Raw genomic sequence first — 21,327 nt, 5'->3', positions numbered from 1 at the left:
GTCAGGAAGAACCAGACCTAATCATAGGTATTTAAGTGAATATTGGTGTTTCTGATGTTCTTTTTTTTTTTTTTTTTTAATAGAAGTTTAAGAAAAATTTTTTATTCGGTTGCACTGGGTCATAGTTGCAGCGTGTGGTGTCTTGAATCTTCATGGCAGCATGCAAACTCTTAGTTGCACTATATGGGATCTAGTTCCCTGACCAGGGGTTGGACCTGGACCCCCTGCCCTGGGAGCTTGGATTCATAGCCACTGGACCACAGGGAAGTCCCTGTTTCTCATGTTCTTATCTTTTTTTACAAACTATGACCTCTGGATTGTGTTGTTCATCAAATGATAAGCATTATATAAGCAAAATTTATGAAGATCAGCTCTGTGGTGGTTGCTTATTTTTGTGAGATCTGGTTAGAAAATTTGGCAAAATTTATTTTCTGGATTCCCTCCATTTCCACTTATTTTGGGATAAGATTGGAAAGGTTTTGTTAAAATGAATGTCAGTCCCAGAGGGCAGGAGAGGCACCGTGAATATATGTTGAATAAATGGTTGGGTCTTGGGTTTGTGGTGGAAATGATAGGGCACTTTGGTTTTCGCTGGTGTGGGGCCTTGTGTGGTCTGCTTTCCTGTCACATCTTTCAGCAAAAAATTATATATGAGGGAAGCTTAGTACTTTTATAGGCGAGGAAGCAAAGGCTCAGCAAAGTTAAATGAAGTGCCAACATCTCGCAGCTACTGAGTCAGAATTTGCACCCAGCTCACGGAAGCGTGGTGCTCTCCTGACGACGATTAACGCAGTCGGCTGGGCAACACCAGAGGCTGGGCCTAGTGGAAACGCTGCGAGAGACTACGATTGCATCTTATTTCACTCCCGACTCCAAGTGAAGTCCTGAAGAAACAGCCCTGAAGTTTAGTATTTCATAGCACACCCTTCCGCCAGGTATACTTAGCTGGCACTGTTGTAAAAGGAATCAATCTTCTCTTTACCGGCCAGCTATTGTATTTTTTTTTTTTCCTCAAAAGCTGCCACTGAGAACATTTTTCTAAAATGGAGGTAAATCTGGAAGGAGTGTTGTAGTGGTGGTATGAGTGCAGAGCCGACAGAACTTTGTATTTCGCGGGGCTGAGGCACTAAGCTGATATCTTTGTGCGTCAGTCAGCTTGATGTCTGAACGCAGGAAAACAAAAGAAGTATTAATAGGTGTTCTCAGTATTATATTATTGCTACCCCGTTTAAACTTTCACTTTAAAGGAAAACATGAATAGGTCGCTTGTGTGTTTGGAGAAGCACATTGCAGAAGTTTGGCTACACGCACATCCTTGCTCTTCCTCTTCCCTGTGGCTCACTCTTGGGGTCACAATCACAGCTGTGGGTCTGCAGGAAGGGTGAGCTTCGTGTCTGCTTTGGAGTTGACATTTGCCAAGTGAACTGGTGTTTATGGGGGTGTACTTACCTGCGTTTAAAAATCGAAAGCATGTCATAAACTTGGAAGCATTTCCTTCACTTTAGTGCTTGAATTGTAGAAAAGTATCTTGCTTTCATCTCAGCTGTTTCATTTATTATTTCATTTGCTTACTCATTCTTTCATTCATCCATTCATCCAAGTGCTCGCTGTATATGAGGACACGGCTGGTTGTGTCGGGGTAGATATCAAAAGTAGGGCATAACGTCTGCCTTTGGGAAGCATATAGACTGGTGGGGAGGATGATTGTAGTGGCCCCGCCGTAAGTGGGTGGAAGGTGGCAGCTTCTGTGGTGTGTTGTGGGCCGTCATCCCCCGGGTGTGGTGAGTGATGGTATGACTTCGCAGAGAAGATGTTGGCTAGGGCTGATCTAGGAAGACCTGGAGGAGGACGATCATTAAGCATCTTGAAGGGTAAGTGAGATGGAGGAGGAAAGCGCCCTCCAGGCAGGGGGAACCAGTGTGAGGGTCTTTATGTGTCTTGAAGAAGGGCTAGCTTAGAAAGGCAGGGAGCTCGGCGACAGGCGTGGGTGGGAGCCGAGGCTGGATGGGCTTCCTGTGCCCCTCCATCCAGCACCTGGTGCAACTGGTGACTCGCATCTGTTTAGACTAATCTTCCTGTGGACCCTTTAAATGTGCTCACCTGCCCACTGGGATTCCATGGGTACCAAGCTTGCAGAGCTCCCACCTTGAGGAGGATGTCACTGAAATCAAGTTGGGGTCCTGGCATGCCCTCGATGGTCCTCTGTGGCTGAACCCCTCTAACCTTTCCCAAGGCTGACTCTGGAGGAGCAACTTCAACCCGGTCACTTCACCTCTGGGGCCTCGGGTTCTTTCTGGGTGAGACCAGGGGTGGCCTTGGGCTCCTCTCTCCTGAGCCCACCCCCTCTTGTGGCCCCACGCGGTGACAAGCCTCCCCTCGGCTCTCCAGCCTTCAGCATCTTGATCTCAGGTGCTCCCCCGCGTCGCCTCCAGAATTCCCTGAGAAAGTGTCATTGCCGTCTTCAGTCTCGAGCACAATTTGGTCCTTCGCGATTTGAGGCTTGAGTTTGTCTCGTATGAAATTCTTGAGCTTCCTACCAGCTTTTCTCAGGTGGAATCAGGATTCCATGGCACAGTTAAGCGTAATGCCCAGGGTAAGGCATCCATTATATGCAGTGAATTAACCTTGCTCCTGTGCTTTTAGAATGCTACCAGTTATGACGTTCTTTAGGGAAATTGAGAATATAGTTACTTGGTTTATGCACATGTTATTTTCTCTTCCCTCCTTGCTTTTTTGCTGCAAACTGCATCACAGTTTGCATGCTCTTTTGTTACCTGCTCTTTCTCCCCACGTAACGTGTTCCTCAGTTCTGTGATGTTCTAGACTTCAGAAGAGAAGCCCCGGCCGGACGCAGGAGTGGTATCGTGGAAGGCACAACCCTGCTCTGGGTTTTTGTCCTGGAATTGGGGATTCAGAGGAAGGGAGGGTGTCACTGGGCAGAGGGCACCTGAGAAGGAGCCGTTAGGCTGTGAGGCTTCCCCACACTTTAGGATTCCAGTTTTCCTGGGTTGAGGAGGGCATCACTGGGCAACGAGGGCAGCGGCTCCCAAACCAGCTTGGTCATCAGTGTCTCTCAGGAGGTTAAGTCCCCACACCTGGTCTCCATCCTGGAGAGTCTCACCTGGGAAGCCGGGGTTGTGCTCTTGAGATGATTCTGTTGCTCGGCGGGGCTTATGAACCCGGGTTTGGCCGTGCCGTCCTTTGAACACGTTTGCTCTCGCCCCTGGTCCAGTGTCTCTGTGTGGCTTGTATTAGCCTCCTCACTGGTCTCCTTGCACGTTCTTCCTGCTCCAGAGTCTGAGCAGCAGCTTGAGGCATCATTTAAAAATGCAGAAGCGCCTTGCCATCCCCGTCTCCCTGTGTCTGAGGCTTTCTGCCCCACGTCGGCTCCTGGTGTCATCTGGCCCCTGCCCCCCTTTTGGCCTGTCTGGCTCCCGCCTCCCCTCCTGTAGTCCCACCCGCCTTCCCGGGACCTCTGGCTGGGTCCTGCCCCGGCGTCTCTGCACCTGCCGTTGCTTTTACATGGGCTGCCCTCCCAGCTCTCTGCCTCCCTGCAGTTCAGCCCTTGCTCCCACGCCACCCGCTGGAGAGGTCCTGTCTGACTGCTCGCCTCCCCCTGCCTCCACCCCTAGTCCTAGCCCAGGACACCCTTTCATTTCTTTCCAGCACTTACCAGTGTCTACAATGGTATTTATTTATTTTTTAATGCCCTCTCTAAAATGAAGACTCCAGACAGCACTCTGTGTTGTTTAACACTTTATTTCTGTGCTGAGAGAGCTGTTTGGTATTTGAAGGTCTCACGAATATTTGTGGACTGAAGGAATACCCGGATCTCCCCATCCGGCATCCTGGGTAAGGATCTGTCGTCTAGATGTCTGGCTAAACCTCCTCTGATGATTCTGCTTGTCTCAGGGCAGCCTGTTGGGTATTGAGACACTTCTGATGGTTAGGCCGTCCTTCCTTCAGTGGAAAGCTGAAAGCAGGTGGTTGTTCAGCCGCTCAGTCGTGTCCGACTCTGCACCCTCGTGGACTGCAGCACGCCAGGCTTCCCTGTCCTTTACCATCTCCCGGAGTTTATTCAGACTCATGTCCATTGAGTCAGTGATACCATCCAACCATCTCATCCTCTGTCTTCCCCTTCTCCTCCTGCCCTCAATCTTTCTCAGCATCGGGGTCTTTTCCAGTGAGTCAGTTCTTCGCATCAGGTGGCCAAAGTATTGGAGCTTCAGCTTCAGTCCTTCCAATGAATATTCAGAACTAATTTCCTTTAGGATTGACTGATTTGATCTCCTTGAAGTCCAGGGGACTCTCAAGTGTCTTCTCCAGCACCATAGCTTGAAGGCATCAGTTCTGTGGTGCTCAGCCTGAAAGCAGGTTTAAGCAGGTTTGAGGCCTGCCTTAAGGCCTGCAGCCCTGGCTCCTCGCTCTCTGCTGGGGGTTTGGGGTGGTTGAAGCTGCCGCTCAGCAGCGCCCTCCACAGCATCGATTTAAGAGGACTTAGGGTGGGGGACCCTGTGCCATGATGCTCAGAGCATCCTTTGTGAAGCGTTGGCTGCCTGGCTGCTTGGGTGCTGTCTATGTGGCCTTCTGTATCAGCCCCTGGGGGCTTGAGGTTAGGCCCCTTTCCCAGGCAGCCGGTGGTCCTGGTCCCTGGCTGTACAGTGTGGGGTGGTGAAAGGCCCCCGCACCTCCAGAACAGCCCATGGGTCAGCCGGGACTGCCCATGGGTCTGGTCGCAGCTTACTGCCCTCTCTGCCCGTCCTGCTGCCCTGTCCTCTCCCAGGGCCGGACCCCAAGGGTACACCTTCTTGAACACCCTGCCTGCCAGGCTTCCTCAAACCATCCGCTCCTTGGGGGTCCCAGCCCGGAACAGTTGGCTCTTTGCCTCATCTTTTAGGTTTATCCCACGCTCTTGCGGCTGGGGAGATTGCAAGAAGCACAGCCTGATAGCTCTGTCCCATGGTGAGGGTCCTGGCTCAGTGGAGGATCTCACTTGGCCAGAGACGCTCCCAGCATTGGAGGCTGGATGCTGCCCTTGGCTTGCTGTGGACAGCCCAGCAGAGCAAACTCCCCACTGGGATGTGGGTCACGGTCCTCTGACCGCTGTGTGGTGAGGCATGTTCCAAGATGCAGTCAGGGTGATGGCCTGAAAACCCTCTCCTGTGTGTCTTTCAGGAGAAAAGCCCTTGGGTTTTTCACAAAAGTTGAGCCAATGTTTTATGATTTTTATGAACAGCAGCTAAGAGAAGTCAGCAAGATCTTTGCGTGCTCAGAACCAGCTGGAAAGGCTGAGGAGTAGCCTGGGAGAGAGGGTTGCAGGAGAGTGGCCTGCCCTGAATTTGATTTCAAGCTTTGACATGGGCGGGCGAGACGACACGTGGACAACATGTGCTAATGGAGCCCCTGCTTCTGCGATGGGCACTGAGGCTGCTCCCTCTCTGGGTTGGGGGAGGGAGGTGAGTATAATTGCATCTAAGTGGAAGAGCCCTTGAAGTCTGAATAGGTCTCAGGCAATACTTGGAAAGCAGTTATATGGAAACATTTGTTTATCTGAGATTGGAGTTTTGTCTGTTGCCCTGATAAGGGTAAAAGTGCCACTGGGTGGGGCGGAGGAGTGAACGGCTCATTGAGCATTTGGAGAGCAGGACTGCTTCCTGCAAAGGCGGGATCTCGCCTGGTTTTGAATATTGACCTCGTGGAGCCTGGTGGACATGCGGAGAGTGGGGGTGTGGCAGAGACAAATCGAGGTGGTGGGTGGTGGTGGTGGGGGATGTGTCCCCTGTGACAGGAGAGCCGGGGCAGTGAGCCAGCCCTTTGAGAACCTGGACGCACCCCGGGGTGCTGAGGAGCCACTCGGTGCCTAAGGTCAGACACTTTTTGCCTTTTAATTAACTAAACCTACTTTAATCAAAGTCATATCCAATCATGCTGAATAACTCCCACAGTGAAATATTTCAGTTCATTTTCTCATCCCCTGAGGTCTTCCTCCCACTTATTCTCCAGAGGGGACCAGCTTCACACTTATCATTTTGCAAATGTCCAGAGGTGTTCTGTGCATCTAGAAGCATCAATGTGCATATTCTCTCTGCTTTATTTATCTACTTATTTGATTGCAAACTGGAGGTCATCCATGTGCTTGGTTCTTGCCCCAACTTAACACTGCTCCTAGGACTTCTTCCTGTAGTAGTACCCATGGAGGTCATGCATTCTTTTTATTTTGTGTTTAGTTATATCAATTAACTTATACTTTTATTTTGTTTTTAAATTGAAGTATAGTTGGTATGCAGTAGTATATAAGTTGCAGGTGTACCACATGCTGTTTAGTCTCCAGGTTGTTTCCGACTCTGCCACCCCATGGACAGCAGCCCACCAGGCTCCTCTCTCCATGGAATTCTCCAGGCTAGAATCCTGGAGTGGGTTGCCATTTCCTTCTCCAGGGGATTTTTCCAATCCAGGGATTGATCGCGTGTCTCCTGCTTGGCAGCTGGATTCTTTACCAGTGAGCCGGAGGCCTGTACCATATAGTGATGCACGACTGAAAAATTTTTTTTTTTTTTTTTTGGAGTGTAGTTGACTAATGATGTTGTGTTAGTTTCAGCGGTACAGCAAAGTGGATCACTTACACACACATCCACCCTTTTTAAAAGGTTCTTTTTCCATAGAGGTCATTACAGGGTCTTGAAGAGAGTTCCCTGCGCTATACAATAGGTTCTTTTTTTGTTTTAATATTTATTTATTTGGCTGCGCTGGGTCTCTGTTGCTGCATGTGGGATCTTCAGTCTTCATTGTGGCATGTGAGATCTTTCAGTTTTGGCATGCAGACTCAGTTGCAGCTTGTGGGATCCAGTTTTCAGACTGGGGACTGAACTCAGGCCCCTGCGTTGGGAGCGTGGAGTCTTAGCCACTGGACTGCGGGGGCGTCCCCTACAGTAGGGTCTTAACTATTAACTACTATGTTAATAGTAGTGTGTATGTCATTCCCAGCCTTCCAGTTCCCAGCCCCCCACCCCACCTTCCTACCGGTAACTATAAGGTTGTTTTCTGCATCTCCATGTTTTCTATGTTATTCTATTTCTGTTTTGTAAATAAGTTCATATTTACCGTTTTTTTTTTAGATTCCACATATAAGAGATATCATAATATAGTGATTCACAATTTTAAAGGTTATCTTCATGCATTCTTTTTAAAAACAGTGTTTAAAATTTTTTGCTCTTGAGTGTCCGCCTGCCCCCCAAACGAAGGCAGTTAAAGTATTGGTTCATAGTATGTAACTTTTCAGGTGAATTTGGGAATGCTAGCTCACTTCAGAGATAGGCCGAGTGAACCACTCTCTGGACCCTTCCAGGCTCGTGACGCAGTTTGGGGATCTCAGCGTCTCCCAGCCTCACTGTTCTGTTATGGGATGCCCAAACACTATCAGCTGTACAAGGGGAATCAGTCTGAATTGCTGAATAATTTCAAAACATTTAAAAAATACTTGAATTAACATTAGTTTTTTTTTTTTTTTTAAAACAAGTTTTCTCTACTCTCATATCTACCAGCTGATATAATTCATCTCTTTCTCTGACTGGATATTTTGCATCTTTTCCTTTCTCTCCTCCCCACCACCCCAATATTGATCTATAACTCAGTCTGATTATTCTGGTGGGTTCGTTTGTAGCATCTTATGATCTAGTTTCCAGACCTTTCAAATAAATTACTTATTTATATGAGTGAACCATAATTGACTTTTCGCTTGAGAAACCCAATTCACCAAAGTGGCCAGGGAGAGACATAGTTCATTTTGCTCTATTATCAAATCAATGTTCAAATAATATTTCAGGATGATTTATTTTCCTCAACATGAGAAAAATGTCAAGATTTATCTCCCGTGTTTGGTAAATGTCAGAGGAAATTGACCCGAGCCTGGTGTGGCGTGGATTTTAGCTGAAGGACTAGAAGACTGAGCAGTGAGCTGTGGTTGTGGGTGTTGTCCTTGTGCAGGGGGCTCTGCTTGCGGGGTGCAGAGAAGTGGGCTTCTTGCTTCCCTGGGACCCTCTGGACCAGCTGGAGAAGTGACACTATCAGGGTTGAAGCCCGTGTGGGTGGAATGAAGGGGCTTTTGAAGGTTCACAGGGTGGGGGTCAGGCTAGACCTGGGACAAGCCTCGCTCGAGGGCCTCAGTGGGAAATCTGGAAGCAGAAGTGATGAGAACCCCGCGGGGAGAGCAGCGCTAAGGAGGGGGATGCCCTAGGGGGGAGTAGTCTGCAGGGGGGTGTGCATTCCACGCTTCGGTCTCTCGCCAGCTGGTCCGTCACATTCAGCGACTATCTCATGAGCGCCCACCACGCCAGGTGCAGGCGTGCACACCTGTCGGGCAGTCCTTCCTTCTGTGCGGTTCACACTCGGGGGGCTGAGACCAGCTCACGAGGGGCTGGGCAGAGGCTCAGTGAAGGCTCAGGAAGGTACGGAGGGCAGGCCAAGCCCTGCCCGGGAGGGGGCGGTGGGTCGTGTGGATGGGTAGGCTGAGTTGGGTCGGGAGGCCGTGGGTATAGCCAGGAGCCGGGCTTCACCCTGTGGCCCGTGGAAGTTGCTGTAAAGCCAGGGAACCACGTGATGGCTCCGTGTGTCCAGAAAGCGGAGAGGAACAAGGCTGGAGGGAAAGAGACTCCAGGAGGACCTGGTGGCCGACCTGGGGTGGCAGCAGAGGTGATCACGGTCGGTCGCCTGGTGGTAGGTCAAATGGGACTGTTGGTTGGGGGGAAGGGGAGAAGGCAAGGCTGCCGGAGGGAGCTTCATGTGGGTTCTCAAGCCACCCATGATACTTAGAAACCCTGGGAGTGGGACTTCCCTGGTGGTCCAGTGGCCAAGACTCTGAGCTCCCAGTGCAGGAGGCCCAGGTTCGACCCCTGGTCAGGGAGCTAGATCCCACACGCTACAACTAAGACCCAGAGCAGGGTGCAGAAGAGGCCAGAGCAGCAGCCAGTCTCCAGGGGACGAGGAGCCTGCGTGGGGGGTCAGCAGGGTGGAGAGAAAGGAGCCAGGGGCCGCTGCCTGCCTTTCCTCTGTCTCTGAAGTCCGAGGAAGCTGGAGAGCCGCCTGGAATCCACCGGGGATGAGGGCATCAGGGGTTCATTTCAGCATTTAATCACCCCAGCCATCATAACCGCTTTCTAGAGATTACATCAGCTTTCCCGTATTTTCCGTAACTAGATTGAGATTCACTGTCTGTAGCTAAATCTCTAGCTAGCTTCTTTATAGTGCTATTCTTAGAGATTACTTTCAGAGTAAAGATAGATACATCTTTTTCTTACAATTTTACTTTTTATGCTTAAGAAAGAAGCAATCTAGGAAATTATTATTTGTGAAATTTTCTTTGGAACAGATGGCTTACTTATTTATCTTGATGACCTGTGCTGTGACTTAAAATGACTTCAAGCTGTTGGCAGCAACCCTACAATGAATTTGGGAAACCATCTGGGTATTGAAAGGGCTGGAAGCTTGGCCGGGTGCTAAGGACAAGGGAGCCTGGAGGTCAGGACACTGAGATGACTTCTGAGCTCTGATGATGTTAGACATGTATTGCTCTTGGTTGGAAGCCACTGTGCAACGCAGGACAAAAAGTCAGGACAGTGTCAGCTGACCGAGGTGATCTCCAGTTCTGTCCTGTGATTTTGCAAGGAAGACTTAAAGGTCGAAGTACCAAGTTAGCGTGTTTCCCAGTGTAGGAAGCAGATCACATGGTAGAGTTTGTTTTGTGAGAGTAACTGTGGGGCCGGTTATGACTTTGTCATGTTCAGATAGCGCCCCAGCCTGGCGCCCCAGTGTCAGTGGTCACCGGGGTCCCTCGGGGCTCCTGTCCCAAGAAGGTTCCGTTCAGTGGGCCTGCGGTGCACCCGAGACCCTCATTGCTGATGAGCTCTGGCGGCTCCTGGTTCCTGGGTTGCACTTGAATAAGAAGGATCTGAGCTGGGGTTCGCATCTTTTGGGGCACAGAGCTCTTTGAGGAACCGAGGAAACTCTGGACCCTCCGAAAAGTGAGCCTACCCCCTCCCCAGCCCCATCCCACTCCGCCCCACCTGCTGTTTCAGTGTTGTACAAACCTGTTGAAACCCACTGTCTTCAGATTTTTTTTTTTTTTTTATTGGAGCATCTTCAATTTTGATTCGGAAGTGGCTGGCAGAAAAGATGCTCATTCAGTCACTGTCTTCCTTGGTGTCTTTATAGAGTGGATGTTAATTTAAAACTGGGCATGTAACTGTTGTGGCTTCCTATGGGTTGGAGTCAATGATCCTGGGGAGGGCCTTTTAAACTTAGCGGCTTTCAAAGACGCCCGGCTTTGAGCCTGGGGCTCCTTCCCCTCTGGCTTCCCACTGGTAAGAGTGGTGGGCCTGTGTGACGTGCAATTCCATTTTACTGTATTTAAATATTTTTTCCTTTATTGTTTTAATCTTTTGCATTTAGATCTATGGTCCATCTCTAACTTTTGTGTATAGTGTGAAGTCTGTTCTTTTTTTTTTTGGCCATGCCTGGCGGCACGTAAATTAATGCTCAAAATTCTCCAAGCCAGGCTTCAGCAATACATGAACCGAGAACTTCCAGATGTTCAAGCTGGTTTTAGAAAAGGCAGAGGAACCAGAGATCAAATTGCCAATATCCGCTGGATCATTGAAAAAGCAAGAGAATCCAGAAAAACATCTATTTCTGCTTTATTGACTACGCCAAAGCCTTTGACTGTGTGGATCACAATAAACTGTGGAAAATTCTGAAGGAGAACGGGAATACCAGACCACCTGACCTGCCTCTTGAGAAACCTGTATGCAGGTCAGGAAGCAACAGTTAGAACTGGACATGGAACAACAGACTGGTTCCAAATAGGGAAAGGAGTACGTCAAGGCTGTATATTGTCACCCTGCTTATTTAACTTATAGGAAGTGTACATCATGAGAAACGCTGGGCTGGAAGAAGCACAAGCTGGAATCAAGATTGCCGGGACAAATATCAATCACCAATAACCTTGGTGTCAAATATGCAGATGACACCACCCTTATGGCAGAGAGTGAAGAGGAACTAAAAAGCCTCTTGATGACAGTGAAAGAGGAGAGTGAAAAAGTTGACTTAAAACTTAACATTCAGAAAACTAAGATCATGGCATCTGGTCCCATCACTTCATGGGAAATAGATGGGGAGACAGTGGAAACAGTGTCAGAGTTTATTTTTTTGGGCTGCAAAACCACTGCAGATGGTGACTGCAGCCATGAAATTAAAAGATGCTTACTCCTTGGAAGGAAAGTTATGACCAACCTAGATAGTATATTAAAAAGCAGAGACGTTACTTTGCCAACAAAGGTCCATCTAGTCAAGGCTATGGTTTTTCCAGTGGCCATGTATGGATGTGAGAGTTGGACTGTGAAGAAAGCTGAACACTGAAAAATTGATGCTTTTGAACTGTGGTGTTGGAGCAGATTCTTGAGAGTCCCTTGGACTGCAAGGAGATCCAACGAGTCCATCCTAAAGGAGATCAGTCCTGGGTGTTCATTGGAAGGACTGATGCTGAAGCTGAAACTCCAATACCTTGGCCACCTCATGCGAAGAGCTGACTCATTGGAAAAGACCCTGATGCTGGGAGGGATTGGGGGCAGGAGGAGAAGGGGGCGACAGAGGATGAGATGGCTGGATGGCATCACCGACTCGATGGGCATGAGTCTGAGTAAACTCCGAGTTGGTGATGGACAGGCAGGCCTGGCGTGCTGTGGTTCATGGGGTCGCAAAGAGTCGGACACAACTGAGTGACTGAACTGAACTGAACTGAATTGAACTGGCGACACATGGGATCTTAGTTCCCCGACCAGGGTTCAAATTCGAGCTCCTTGCGTTGGGAGCATGGAGTCTTAACCAGTGGATCATCAGAGAAGTTTCTTCCTGTTTTATGAGTAAGAATTGGCCGGTGATATGAGCACCTGTCAAGGACTAGTCCTCAGATCCCTGGGTGGTTTTTGTGCTCCTGGCAGGTATTTGTTGACAATATTAGTGGTTTTAAAGTGCAAGAGCTAGACACAGTAGATTGGTGAATGACTAAGAAATGACCCTGGTGGAAACGGGAGGGATGTCATTAACAAAAGGAATCCTATGACTTTCTCAGTGGGCAGAACGTGCTTTGGAAGTTGAATGCTGTGAAGATAAGTGTTTGTTTTCCAGCTCCGTGAACATGGGGTTTCCCCGAGGCAGTTCTCACTTTTGGATTCACAGCGGAGTCGCCCAAAGACCTGGAGGGTGGAGTGGAAGCTCCACACGGCGAGAGGGATTCCATTTATTTGTCTCTGAGCCAGTGTTCTGTTTGCCCAACCCTGGACTTCCTCAGACTGGCCCGGAAAAGCTGAATCAGGCCCTGGGGATCCATTGTAGCTCTGAATGGTGTTTACTACCGCATACTCTTCAGGCATAATTGTTCTGGCTGGTATTTGTTCTGTCTCTGTTCACCCTGAGGTGGTCTGGGTGCTACCACTTCCCTGTTCCACCCCCTACTAGATTATCTGAAAACAAGTCCCAGACATCATTTCATTTGAAAAATTTCAGTGTCTCTCTCTAAAAGGTCAAGACCTTGTAAGACTCAACATGATAACATTATTACACTTAATAATTTCATAGTATAATCACATATCTAGTCAGAGTTAATATTTCCCTCATGTCATATAATTTCTAAAAATGTTTTTCTGTAGGAATTGAGATCCAGCCAGTGGATGAGTCTCTAAAATCTTTTTTAGTCTATAGGTTCTGCTTCCATCTTTACATTCCCTGCAGGTTATGGTCGTTGTTATTGAACAAGCCAGGTTGGGAAATGATATGATGTCTGGGCCTCTTTTTTCCCCGAGACACAGTAATTTTGAAAATGGCCACTTAATAATCCTACTGTGGCCTCTAAGTGTTCAAGTGAAAGGAAGAGGTGCCTGTCTCATCTCAAATCAGAAGCTCGGAGTGATTATGCTTAGGGGGAAGGTATGTCAAAAGTCGAGATAGGAAAAAGCTAGGCAGGCCTCTTGTGCCAAACATTTAGCCGACCTGTGAATGCAAAGGAAAAGTTCTTGAAGAAAATTAAAATTGCTGCTCCAGTGAACGTATGAATAAGAAAGTGAAACAGCTTTATTGCTGATGTAGAGAAAGTTTGAGTGGTCTGGATAGAAGAGCTAACTAGCTACAACATTCTCTTAATCCAGTGCAAGGCCTTAACTCTCTTCCATGCCATGAAGGCCAAGAGAGGTGAGGAAGCTTCGGGAGAGAAGTTTGAAGGCAGCAGAAGTTGGATCATGAAGTTTAAGGAAAGAAGCTGTCTCCATGATGTCCGAGTGCAAACTGATGGAGAAGATCTAGTTCAGATCGTTAATGAAGGTGGCTGCACTGAACAAAGATAGTCAGTGTAGACACAACAGCTCTCTGTTGAAAGAAGATGTCGTTTAGGACTGCCACTGGGTAATGCAGTTGGTAACTTTAAAGCCACTACTCATTGACCATTCCAGCAAATTTTAAGACCCTTAAGAATTTATGCTCAGTCTGCTCCACCTGTGCTCTGTAAATGGAACAACAAAACCTGGATAATAGCACATCTCTTTCAACATAGTTTACTAAATATTTTAAACCCACTGTTGAGACCGTCTCAAAAGAAAGATTCCTTTAAAAATGTTTCTGTTCATTGACAATGCACCTGGTGACCCATGTGATGGAGATTAATGTTTTCATGCCTGCTAACACAGCATCCATTCTGCAGCCCATGGATCAAGGAGTAACTTCCACTTTTAAGTCTTATTCTTTAAATATATTTCATAAGGCTGTAGTTGCTATAGATAGTGATTCCTTTAATGGATCTGAGCAAAGTAAATTGAAAACCTTCTGGAAAGCATTTGACATTCTAGATGCCATTAAGAACATGCATGATCCGTGGGAAGAAGTCACAATATCAGCATTAACAGGTATTTGAAAGAAGTTGATTCCAGCCCCCATGGATGATTTTGAGGAGTTCAAGAGTTAGGTGGAGGAAGTAATTGCAGAGGTGGTAGAAATAGAAAGAGAACTGACTTGGAAGTGGAGCCTGAAGATGTGACTGAATTGCTACACCTCATGATGGATGCTACACCTTGATGGATGAGGAGGTGCTTCTTATGGATGAGCAAGGAAAGTGGTTCCTTGAGATGGAATCTACTCCTGGTGAAGATGCTGTGAAGATTGTGGAAGTGACCACAAAGGATTTAGAATATTACATAAATTTGGTTGATAAAGCAGTGTTTGAGAGGATTGGCTCCGATTTTGAGTCTGTGGTTTCAGTTCAGTTCAGTCGCTCTGTCTTGTCCAACTCTCTGCGACCCCATGAATCGCAGCACGCCAGGCCTCCCTGTCTATTACCAACTTCCGGAGTTCACTCAAACTCATGCCCATCAAGTTGGTGATGCCATCCAGCCATCTCATCCTCTGTTGCCCCCTTCTCCTGCCCCCAATCCCTCCCAGCATCAGGGTCTTCCAATGAGTCAACTCTTCACATGAGGTGGCCAAAGTATTGGAGTTTCAGCTTCAGCATCAGTCCTTCCAATGAACACCCAGGACTGAAGATCAGTCTTTGGTTTAAATGCTGTCAAACAGCATTGCATGCTACGGAGAAATTGTTCATGAAGGGAAGAGTCAATCAGTGAGGAGCACTTCATTGTTGTCATATATTAAGAAACTGCCATAGCTGCCTCAGTCAGCAGCCATCAGCATTGAGGCAAGACCCTCCACCAACAAAGAGATGACCATTTGTCAAAGGCTCAGATAATGGTTAGCACTTTTTAGTAATATAGTAATTTTAAATTAAGGTATGTACCTTGTTTTTTTTAGACAAAATGCTATTGCACATTTTAAACATAATTTTGATTCTCTCTGGGGAACAGCAAAGTTAATGTGACTCATTGTGTTGTGATACTTGCTTTACTGCCATGGTCTGGAAGGAACCCACAGTATTTCTGAGGTCTGCCTGTATATTTGAATTGAATCTTCTCCAGTGAGCCCTGGTGTACCTTAGTGGAAAATGGTATTTAGATACTACTTTGGCCATAGGACTCTAGGCCTTTTCCGAGGACAAAGCTGGGGAGTACTTCTTTTCAATTGCAGGTAAAGTTCATCTTAGATTTCCCGTTTAGATTTAGGACTAAGGAGTTTTTACCTTGCGTCATCAATCTGTTTAAAAAAATCCAGCCGAGTCAATTTGAAGATCTTATTGGTTTTATTCAATGATTCACGAATCTGGCAGCATCCCCACCTGGCAAGTAGAAAGGCCCTGCCAGGAGCTGTACAAAATGGAAGACTTTTATGGGCAGAAGGAGGCTGTGACAAGGAAGTTAAAAAAAAGTGGATTATTTCTGGCCAAGTCAGCTTCCCTGGGGGACTGCGGGGGTTCTTAGCAGGCAGGTTACCTTAGACCAGGAATTTCCAGATGGACTGGTTCAAGACTTACTCTTGGGAGAGGCTGAAGCTGCCTTAAGTTAGGTATTAGGTCTTGGTGGGGCTTAGCTTGAGTGATTCCATTTTGGTCTTACAGTTTCTTTCTAACAAATCTGATGTTTGTATCTCCTTTCAAACCAAAAACCTTGGTTATCAGGGGCAGCAACATAATTACTCATGTATTATCCCTCAATACGCAGGCAGAAATGCTAGGATAAATACACTTATTTTATCACCAAAATATGATGCCTAAAAAAAACTTGACGATTGCTTTGTGTTAATAGTTCTGTTTTTCCTTAGCCTAGATTCCTCCTGCCCAAGGAATCTAGTGTGAGATCTTTTCTCACTGTGCAGCGCACAGATTGATTTACTTCAGTTTACTTTTGGGTTTTCAGTTCAGTTCACTTGCTCGATCGTGTCTGACTCTTTGCGACCCCATGAATCACAGCACGCCAGGCCTCCCTGTCCGTCACCAACTCCCGGAGTTTACCCAAACCCATGTCCATCGAGTCGATGATGCCATCCAGCCATCTCATCCTCTGTCGTCCCCTTCTCCTCCTGCCCGCAATCCTTCCCAGCATCAGGGTCTTTTCCAATGAGGCAGCTCTTCGCATCAGGTGGCCAAAGTACTGGAGTTTCAGCTTCAGCATCAGCCCTTCCAATGAACACCCAGGACTGATCTCCTTTAGGATGGACTGGTTGGATCTCCTTGCAGTCCAAGGGACTCTCAAGAGTCTTCTCCAACACCACAGTTCAAAAGCATCAATTCTTTGGCGCTCAGCTTTCTTCACAGTCCAACTCTCACATTCATACATGACCACTGGAAAAACCACAGCCTTGACCAGACAGACCTTTGTTGGCAAAGTAATGTCTCTGCTTTTTAATATGCTGTCTAGGTTGGTCATAAAACTTTTGGGGTTTAGGTTATTTAATAAAAATTGTTTTATTTTTGTGTAAATTATCTTCGTCATTCTAAACACAGTCTACAGATCAAGATGTTTTTGTAGAAATCTAGCTTTGTTCTCTGTCTCTTCTTTCTCCCTAGGTGCCCTTTTGAAAGATAAATAGGTTATCCTTTTTATCTTTAAATACACGTGGGTAGCATCCTATGTATGCTTTTCTCCACCTTGAATTTCCCAGTCAGCGTCCCCTGGCCTCTGTCCACAGCAGTACCTAGAGACCTTCCTCTTTCCTTTACCAGGGACGCCCCACTCCCTTGTGTGGGTGTCGGCTTGTTTATTTTAGGAGTTCTCCTAACTTCCTGTTCCAGTGTTTTCTGGGAATGACAGTTTCTGGATGGATGTGGAGGGAAGGTGGGGGAGGGCGGTGACCTGGCTGCCTCTGGAAGCATCCTGGCTGTGAGCACTCACTGCTGTTTCTTCCCAGTCCTGGTCCTGGGTGGAGGGTAAGGTGCCTTTCCTCTGTCCCGGGTGGGCGGGGCCCCTCTTGCCTAGATTGCCGTCCACGCTCTCTGTCCTTGCATTTATACTCCTTTTGGCTCCCGTGTAGAAATGCTCCCAGGGTTTGAGTAATACAGCGTTTTCAGTCTTAAGTTTTTGATAATGGCCTCTGTTTTGTGTGTCCTCATGTTTATGTTCCTAAGGATTTGGGAGGAGTTAGAGATTGTGCCTCACGTGCTGAATAAAAACAGATCGCCATACATAAAAAGTAAACACAACAAAAATTTCTCTCCTGCCTAACCAATACTGAATTACTTGTGTTGCAGGGAAAAGGACTTGGAAGCCAAATTCATTATTCAAATGGAGAAAAGCAAAACGACCATCACAAACTTAAAGGCAAGTAGTGACCTGGCCTGGCTCCAGTTCTGTGAGTTACGTGGTTTGTTTCAGTGTTAAATGGTTTGTGGGTGAGTACAACGCATCTGTTTCCACAGCTTTCTTCTCTCAGTTCAGTTAATGACGTCAGCTTGAACTTGGCTTGGGGTTGGCCCCGAAGCAAATGGGTGACAGGTGATTACCTGTCACCTGTCCTGCCTCTGGTTTTGTTGACCTTAGCTGCAGAGCCAGGCTGCAGCTGGAGGACGTGAGACCAGGCATTTTTATCCACTATCCTATTGTGGATTTTTAGCTTGGAAATTAGCTCATTGTGGATTATTATAAGCTTCGACCCCAGATTTGCTTTCATTTTTAAAGAAGTATTTATTTGTTCATCTCTGCCAGGTCCCAGGTGTGGCATACGGGGTCTTTGATCTTCATTGTACAATGTGGGATGTAGTTCCCTGACCAGGGATGGGACCCAGGCCCCCTGCATGGGGAGTGTGGAATCTTAGCCCCCGGACCACCAAGGAAGTCCCTGTTTTCATTTCTACTGAAAGTAACTTCATAAACCTTGCAGGAGGAGCTGGTATTACTATTGAAAACTCAGGAGATGAAAAAAATGTAAAAAACTGAAATTTTTTTCTGAAAAAAAAAAAAAGTGAAAAAAATCCCAGAATTTTCTAAGATGGCAAGTTCTTTTGTATTTAAAATATCCTGGGTGCTTTCCACTTATGGGGAAAAGAAGTGTGTACAGTCAGTAATAAAGGAATCTCGCCCCTAAGGACCCAACCCCCTCCTCCTCTGAGGTTTGTCATCAGCTCACAGGTTTGGGTTTCAGAGGCCTGCTGCCCTGCAGCCAAGTACAGATCACTCTCTGGTTAGATTTCTGTTAATTCATGGCTCAGGGGACTGGACCCTTTGTAATCCGGTTTCAAAGTCCTGTAACCTGATCCCCAGTGATGGAAGCTGGTACTGTGCCCGGTCTTCAAACGGGCCGTGCCCTGGGGGATTCCAGAGGCCTCCTCTGAGGCGCCAGTGTCTGCCTCTCGCCTGCGGCCTCTGAAGTGGAATGTCTTTCTTGCTCTGCTGACCTGCACGTCTTGTTCCTCCTGGCTCTGCCCAGCCGCACCTGTCTTCCCCTTCGCTGATCACCCACGTTGTTACCTTTGCTTTGCCCTGCTTCCTGTGTTTTTATGTGTTCACAGGGCTGCAAAGTCCCATCATTCTAATACTGTATTTATTGGAACCAGTGGGGAGACCCGAGCATTGGATGAATATCCTTTCTTCATTGCCTTGTTTGATACAACCGCAATAGGTGCCTGGAGTTTTAAACATTTTAATAATAAGAATGTTAAATTTTTTTCTTTTTTACAGCTTATAGTACATATAATGTTGTTTAGTCGCTTAGTCGTGTCCAACTCTGTGATCCCATGGACTCCAGCATTCCAGGATTCCCTGTCCTTCACCATCTCCTGGAATTTGTTCACATTCATATCCGTTGAGTCAGTGATACCATCCAACCATCCTATCCTTTGTCTCCCCCTTCTCCTGCCCTCAATCTTTCCCTCAGTCAGGGTCTTTTCCAATGAGTTGGTTCTTTGCATCAGGTGGCCAGAGTATTGAAGCTTCAGCATCAGTCCTTCCAATGGATACTCAGGACTGATTTCCTTTAGGATTGACGGATTTAATCTCCTTGCTGTGCAAGGGACTCTCAAGAGTCTTCTCCAGCACCACAGTTCAGAAATATCAATTCCTTGGTGCTCAACCTTCTATATGGTCCAGCCTTCCCGTCTGTACATGACTACTGGAAGAACCATAGCTTTGACTAGATAGACCTTTTCCAGCAAAGTGATGTCTCTGTTTTTTAATACACTGTCTAGGTTTGTCATAGCTTTTCTTTCAAGGAGCAAGCATCTTTTGATTTCATGGCTGCAGTCACTATCTGCGATGATTTTGCAGCCCAAGAAAACAAATTCTGTCTGTGTTTACATTTCCCCCCATCTACTTGTCATGAAATGTTGGGACCGGATGCTGTGATCTTAGCTTTTTTGACTGTTGAGTTTTAAACCTGCTTTTTCACTCTCCTCTTTCACCTTCATTAAGAAGCTCTTTAGTTTCTCTTCTGTTTCTGCCATTAGGGTGGTGTCATCTGCATATCTGAGGTTATTGATATTTCTCCCTGCAATCTTGATTCCAGCTTGTGCTTCATCCTGCCTGGCATTTCGCATGATGTACTCTGCATATAAGTTAAATAAGTAGGATGACAGTATACAGCCTTGACGTACTCCTACCCCAATTTTGAACCAGTTCGTTGTTCCATTTAAGGTTCTAATTGTTTCTTTTTAACCTGCATACCGGTTTCTTAGGAGACAAGTAAGGTGGTCCAGTAATTTTCCAATTTGTTAATAATCCACACAGCCAAAGGCTTTAGTGTAGTCAATGAAGCAGAAGTAGGTGTTTTTCTGGAATTCCCTTGCTTTGTCTGTGATCCAACAGATGTTGGCAGTTTGAACTCTGGTTCCTTTGCCTTTCTAAACCTAGCTTGTACATCTGGAAGTTCTCGGTTCAGGTACTGCTAAACCCTAGCTTGAAGGATTTTGAACATTGCCTTGCTAGCATGTGAAATGACTTCAATTGTGCAGTAGTTTGATCATTCTTTGGCTTTGTCTTTCTTTGGGATTGGAGTGAAAACTGACTTTTTCCAGTCCTGTGGCCACTACTGAGTTTTCCAAATTTGCTAGCATATTGAGTGCAGCCCTTCAACAGCATCATCTTTTAGGATTTAAAATAACTCAGCCAGAATTTCATCACCTCCACTAGCTTTGTTTGAAGTAATGCTTCTTAAGGCCCACTTGACTTCACATTCCAGGATGACTGACTTGAGGTGAGTGACCACACTGTCATGGTTATTTAGGTCATTAAGGCATTTTTTGTATGATAGAAGAATCATGTGTCTTCTTGCCATCTCTTCTTAATATCTTCTGCTTCTGTTAGGTCCATACCATTTCTGTCCTTTATTGTTCTCATTTTTGCATGAAGTGTTCCCTTGATATCTCTAATTTTCTTGAAGAGATCTCTAGCATTTCCCATTCTATTGTTTTCCTGTATTTGCATTGTTCACTTAGGAAGGCTGGACTCTGCATTCAGATGGGTGTATCTTTCCTTTTCTCCTTTGCCTTTTGGTTATCTTCTTAGCTATTTGTAAGGCCTCCTCAGACAGACACGTTACGTTGCCTTTTTGCATTCCCTTTTCTTGGGGATGGTTTTGATCACCACCTCCTGTACAGTGTTATGAACCTCTATATGGTTCTTCAGGCACTCTGTCTATCACATCCAATCCCTTGAATCTATTTGTCACTTCCACTGTATAATCATAAAAGATTTTATTTAGGTCATATCTGAATGGCTTAATGGTTTTCCCTATTTTCTTCAGTTTAAGTCTAAATTTTGCAATAAGGAGTTCATGATCTCAGGAGCAGTCAGCTCCCGGTCTTGTTTTTGCTGACTGTATGGAGCTTCTCCATCTTAGGCTACAAAGAATATAATCAGTCTGATTTCGGTATTGAGTATCTGGCAATATCCACGTGTAGAGTCTTCTCTTGTGCCGGAAGAGGGTGTTGCTGTGACCCATGCATTCTCTTGGTAAAACTCTGTTTGCCTTTCCCCTGCTTCCTTTTTTTTTCACTCCAAGGCCAAACTTGCCTGTTGCTCCAGATGTCTCTTGACTCCTGCTTTTGCATTCCAGTCCCCTATGATGAAAAGGCGACATAGTGTAGTATCTGAATTATGTTGGCAAATATGATACCGATTAAATTTATTTAGCACATATCCAGGGAGCTGTGTGAGGCATTGGTGGCATATGAAGATGTTTAAACATGATTGTTTTGTTCAGTTTTGGTATATAGCAAGGTAGATGAGATGTATGCAAACATATGCAATAGACTCATAATATGATGTGTCCTGGGAGAGGCTCATCTCTCAGAGGTGGGAGAAATTACTTCTGGTTGGAGTGCCAAGGGGAGCCTTATAGAAGAGGAGGCGTCTGACTTGGAGTTTTTAGTGGGGTCAGTAGATCACACATCTGTTCTCACATTGTCATCTGTGT

General features: G+C 46.5%; 1 protein-coding gene across 6 annotated transcripts in view; it reads left to right on the top strand.

Moving 5' to 3' along the window:
- The window catches only part of KIF16B (kinesin family member 16B), a 283,334-nt gene that overhangs the window by 20,598 nt on the left and 241,409 nt on the right, over positions 1-21,327 (top strand). For all 6 annotated transcript variants that reach the window (XM_065920888.1, XM_065920885.1, XM_065920886.1 and 3 more), the window contains exon 2: positions 17,171-17,240. In XM_065920888.1, the coding sequence (XP_065776960.1) occupies positions 17,171-17,240 (70 nt within the window). The remainder of the gene's footprint in view (positions 1-17,170; positions 17,241-21,327) is intronic.

The sequence above is a fragment of the Muntiacus reevesi genome, chromosome 2 (genome assembly GCF_963930625.1).
Source record: "Muntiacus reevesi chromosome 2, mMunRee1.1, whole genome shotgun sequence".
Taxonomy (NCBI): domain Eukaryota; kingdom Metazoa; phylum Chordata; class Mammalia; order Artiodactyla; family Cervidae; genus Muntiacus; species Muntiacus reevesi.
The sequence above is the reverse complement of the archived record's forward strand: the minus strand, read 5'-3'. Positions and strand labels throughout refer to the sequence as shown.